This window comes from Cynoglossus semilaevis, chromosome 16, assembly GCF_000523025.1.
Source record: "Cynoglossus semilaevis isolate Cse_v1.0 chromosome 16, Cse_v1.0, whole genome shotgun sequence".
NCBI classification, from domain to species: domain Eukaryota; kingdom Metazoa; phylum Chordata; class Actinopteri; order Pleuronectiformes; family Cynoglossidae; genus Cynoglossus; species Cynoglossus semilaevis.
Genome location: NC_024322.1, coordinates 12,570,272 through 12,575,614, shown reverse-complemented (window position 1 = coordinate 12,575,614; position 5,343 = coordinate 12,570,272). Strand labels below are relative to the sequence as shown.

At 42.1% G+C, this 5,343-nt stretch overlaps 1 protein-coding gene across 1 annotated transcript in view; it reads left to right on the top strand.

Annotated features, from left to right (window-relative positions):
* kcnj3a (potassium inwardly rectifying channel subfamily J member 3a) overlaps positions 1-4,730 on the top strand; it is a 22,947-nt gene extending 18,217 nt beyond the window's left edge. Inside the window, exon 3 of the mRNA XM_008328743.3 lies at positions 2,911-4,730. Coding sequence (XP_008326965.1) covers positions 2,911-3,509 — 599 coding nt within the window. The 3' untranslated portion in view covers positions 3,510-4,730. The remainder of the gene's footprint in view (positions 1-2,910) is intronic.
* Positions 4,731-5,343: the final 613 nt, after the last annotated feature.

The window sequence follows — 5,343 nt, the reverse complement described above, 5'->3', positions numbered from 1 at the left end:
TTTTTTTTTTTCCTGCATAGATATAAATATATTTCAACCTCAGCTGCCACTCTGAGCCACTCATTTATAATACTGTCACTCCTGGTCACTCCTAATGAATATGATGTCTTTTTCGTGACCACCTCAGAAAAGACCTTCGATTTTTTTATTTTATTTTTTTTTATTTGAAGTTTTTGTTTTTTCTTGTTATGAATGAGACCAGAGCTGAAAGGTTGAGTTTGACGCTTCTTCAGTTCCGACATTTCATATAGTATGTGGTCAACTGAATTTGTCTACAGTAGGTGTTAATAGGAGTGGGGGGTCGGGGGAGTACTACCTGTAGGCTAGGCCCCCCTGGGGGGGGCGTGGTAAGGTGCCAGGTTGGATGTAAGGGGCTTCCAATGGAATATGGCACGCATATAGACAGAAGTGTACCACTGCTGTAATGCATGAACGATAACAAGCCTCCAGTCACTAGGGGGCAGCAACTCATACAGTGGTTTGTACAGGTAAAAATATACATGGTATCAGGTTCTTAATAGTATTTCGAATCGGGTGTGAAAACATTTCTGTCCCCAAAGGGGTGGGGGTAACAGAAGGAGTCAACACCAGGGTCACGGTGTGAATGGGGGAGGTTGATCTCACCCGTAGAACACACCTGTCTGTGGACCCTTTGGAAAACATCAGGAGACGTTTTCTGAAGAGATCAGAGAAGACGAAAGAGAGCAAGCCTAAGACGCCATCTTTCATCAGAAAACCCAACCGACATTCACCGAAAAACACCGTTTTACACCGGATGACGCAACCCAACCTGGGACTTTTCTGACCTGGTGGAATCAAACCCAGGGTGCAGCCGTACCGAGGACACATTTACTGTAATCTGACTGTTTTTCCACACCAGTGGTGGTAGTTTGTGTGTTAGTAACTGTTCTTACTGTGCACTTGCATCACAGGGAGAGGCTGTTGGTGATGAGAGAGTGACCGTGTTTTTGGCTGAGAGCAGCGAACAGGCTCAACAAACCAGAAGATTTCCGTCCAAATGCTTCATCACGTCAGTCAGAAAGTTCTCCGTGGTTCTTCTCTTCTGCTGTTAACTGTTGCGTACGTCAATGTGCCTGAAGGCTTCGGAACTCTGAAGCACTGGTGCAGAAGCGATACATTTAAACAGCCCAAACTCGCTCGATGATCACTCTCTTCTCGCACATCTGCGGTCGTGTACGCCGCCGTTGTCGCTGGATTATTTTATGACCTTGGGAATTGAGCGAAATCACAGATGCCTCCAGTTTTGATGATGACATTTCCACAATCCGTGGCGGCGCCTCGCTGTGAATGAGTGCTGTGGACCCAACTGTCGCTGCCAGAACTGTATTAGGCTGGTAATTAAAACACGTGATAATGACCTACTGCAGCCGCTGATTTCCTAATGGATTTCAACAAGACCTAACATGAATACCCCAGCCGCTTCCCTGTGCTAAAAAAAGGGGTTTTGGAAGCAATTTTTGTCATATTTTTTTAATTAACGAATACTTTTTTTTGGTTTTCAAATAAATTAAGGTTGTCGTATTGCACAGAATGTGTACGAGGATGAATGAGGCATGGCTGTAAGCAGTGTAGCATTTCATACCGCACGGGCAGATATGATAGCAGCTGCTCAACAATGGTAATGAGTTTTCACTTCACTAATAAGCATCCAATAACCACGTGTTTGAAAAAAAAAAAAGGTAGATGATTAATTCGAACCGGCTGATTCGGCTAATTGCCTGAGTTTGTTGCTGAGGACGTGAATGGGGATTAAACTGATTTAATTCACACTTGCCTGTAAGGCAAGATTTACTATCAAAGTGTATCACATTTCATACCCTGCGCCACATTTGCAGGATGTAGTGTACATCCAAATACAAATACACAAAGTACAACGCATGCTAAAAATGATTTTTGAACAGTTTTTCTTATAATAATATATTGTTTGTCGATTGGCCTGATTTTATTCAATATAGTTCACCTCAGGGATGATCAACACTAGTCAACTAATGATCGTTACATCTGCTAACTGGACTTCCATTTGTCCCGTGATCCTGCAGTTATTTTTGGATCATTTCTTTTTCCTCGGTGGTACCTCGTCTCTCCCCCGGGGGCTCCACCCTCTCCATTGGCGTTCATCCTTCCTCATTTACACCGGTTTCCCCCCAGGGGAGGTAATTGCCTAGCCTTGCCCACCTGTGTCTTGTTAACCCTTTACACCTGCAGTGCCCTGCCCCCACCCCCCGCCCCTGGGGTTGAACACCCCACATCTTTAAATACCAAAATGGTGAATAATTGATGAGAACTTTCACTTTACCACAGAGTAAAATTAACCTGGGAAACAAATACAGCAGGTGACGATCGATGTTACTACCTATAAGTCTGACTGTGTCTTCAAGCACCAACAAAATCGTTTTTTTTTTCTCCAATAAGTTGATGAAAATTACAAGCTACGCAGCCCATCCTTAGAAAACCTTCCACCATCTGTTATACTGTTTGACAACATTTGCTATTAATCAGCATTTTCACAGACCGTGTCTGTCGGAGGAAGCCGAGTCTCATATGACTGAATCATGAACTCACTTTACTGAGTATTTGTTCGTCAAGATTACTTAGAAAGAAATATCCGGTCAACATAAAATCATCAGGTTTTCAGAGTCAGCTGAAGTAAACGACCTTCCTGGAATATTAGGATTATTCTGTGTTGTCTGTTTCATGATGGCAAAAACCCTGGTGTAAATGGAACAGTTGATTCCTCTAGAACAGTGCCAGGCACAGAATGGCTGCAGGATCTGTCGTTAAATACAGGAGCCATGAAATATTTTTTGTTTCAGGATGCAATATGGCACATTCATGTTTTTCTATTTCTAACGCTTTAATCTTTTTGCTTTTCTTTTTTTTTTTTCACAGGAATGACCTGTCAAGCCAGGACCTCCTACACCGAGGACGAGGTTCTGTGGGGGCACCGCTTCTTCCCGGTTATTTCCTTGGAGGAAGGCTTCTTTAAGGTGGACTACTCTCAATTCCATGCCACGTTCGAGGTCCCCACCACTCCGTACAGCGTGAAAGAGCAGGAGGAGGCGTTGCTTCTGTCCTCGCCTCTCATGGCTCCTTCCCTGTGCAACAGCGGGGAGAAGAACAGCTCCCTGGACTGTCTGGAGGCCCTGGAGGACAATGACAGCGCAATCAAGCTGCCCACCAAGCTCCAGAAGATCACGGGACGGGACGGCCTGCCCAAGAAGCTCCTGAGGATGAGCTCCACCACCTCAGAGATGACTTACAGTTTCGGAGACCTGCCCATGAAGCTGCAGCGGATCAGCTCTGTTCCTGGTGTGTCTGATGACAAGCAGGGCGGTAAGAGCTGCAAGATGAGCACAGAGCCCATGAGCAAGTCAGTGGCAGACTTACCTCCCAAACTGCAGCGACTGGCTGGGGGAGGAGGAGGAGGCAGGATGGACGGCCATTTACCCCCCAAACTTAGAAAAATGAATTCCGATCGCTTTACATAAAGCAGACAGAGATATTAATATAGCCTACGCTCCTCCGACTTTGTTTCCCTCCTGGAGTCCTTGTACTGATCCTAATTTATTAACGAACAACATTGTTATATACCAAGAAATGTAGAATATGTGCACAAATACCTTATGAAGAGTAGGCTGAAGGAATCGAGCACATTTGTCTCCAGATGTCGGCGTACATGCTGTGACGGAAGATGTGACTCATTTTTTTTTTGTTTTTTTTTTTTTAGGGATGATGTACAATTAGCACAATCTGGCATGTAAGAAACAACGCATGTAGAATTGAATCTCAATAATTTCCGGCATGTCATTTATCGATATATTATTTTACAACAAACACTTTCATCGGGGAGTCGACTGACAGTGGAAAAATAAAAAGCCAATTTCCCCGGGTGAAAACCCTCCACGACACGGTTCTGGTTTGTGGTGCGACGGGCACACTCGTTTGTTTTGAGTTGACTGCTTTTGTTGTTTAATGTAAAAGTTGTGGCAATGTTCTGTTGATTGCATGCTCCTCTATTGACTTAGCTATACAAAGGTAATAGACAAAGATGTTTAGCCTTAACTATATTACCTTGTTTCCATTTCCATGTTTGTTCATAGCAGTATTTTTGGTATTTCATATTTAGACTATTTTACCATGTGCGATTGTATGGTTTTATTAGACGATCAAAAGCCGAACTTGTTGCTCGATGATGTCTTTGACTCTTGAGTTGTTTATAAGAAATGGACGTGGCCATCTGGTTGTAAACGTAGCGCACAGGAAGCGGAAAAGTACTTCTCTGAAGCAATGCAGCAAATAGAATCTGAACAAAAAAAATCTGCAACTAATATGAAAAATAAGAAACGAAATCCTGAACATATCGATTCTCTTTCGAGCAAAATAGACGGTAAAGCACAAGTTACATGACTTGACGTTTAAGTATTCGGACTGTGACATGCGTATATATATGTCTATGTTTGCATATATAACAACAACCAATAAGAAATAAGAAATTTCAAATTGCAACTGAAATATTACGTACATTTTATGCCACATTTAAAGCCGAAAAGTTAAAAAACCTAAAAATGAAGTTCAAAGCTGCAAAGACAAAATTTGCAGAAAAATGTTGTGGAAGAAGAAGTTTTTGATCATCTGTAACACATACATTAGAATTATGATTTTTCACTACTAAGAAATTAACAATTCAAAGCCATAAAAATAGAAAGGTCTGCATGGACCGCTGGGATAAGTTGAAAAAAGTAGACAAAACAAACAAAGACAAAGCAACAGAAATGTAACAAAAGGACAAAAACAATGTACATACAAATATAAATATATAAAAATGTATATATATATATGTATGTTATCTCTTAGAACCTGAAGGCTCGGCCATTTCTTATACACTGACTGTTGTTTTTACATTAGAAATGCATTATCAGCATCATGTGACCTGGGCACAACGCTACAAAGTTTCACTTAGTTATTTAAGTAACACTTAAGTTGAAAGAGTCCAACGTTTGTACTCGATAAGCACAAAGCAGTTACAGTACTATACCCTATAATATTCCAAGTCATTTACGGGCATTTTGTCACAATACAGTAGTCGCTGTGTTTGGTCGGCAGGTCGGTGGAGGACTCCGCAGGTCTGTAGGTCTGTGTGGACACAGGAGACGCTTTGCTAGATTTTTAACTTAGGTGTTACTGGTTAGAGGTAGAGAGAGGTCTGTGTGAGAAACAGCACCTCCTGTCTGTAAGGGTGGATATTTTCTCTCCTCTGTGATGAAAGCAATAATATTATAACGACTCTATTCTCTATATAGCCACAGGGTGAAACCACAGCCC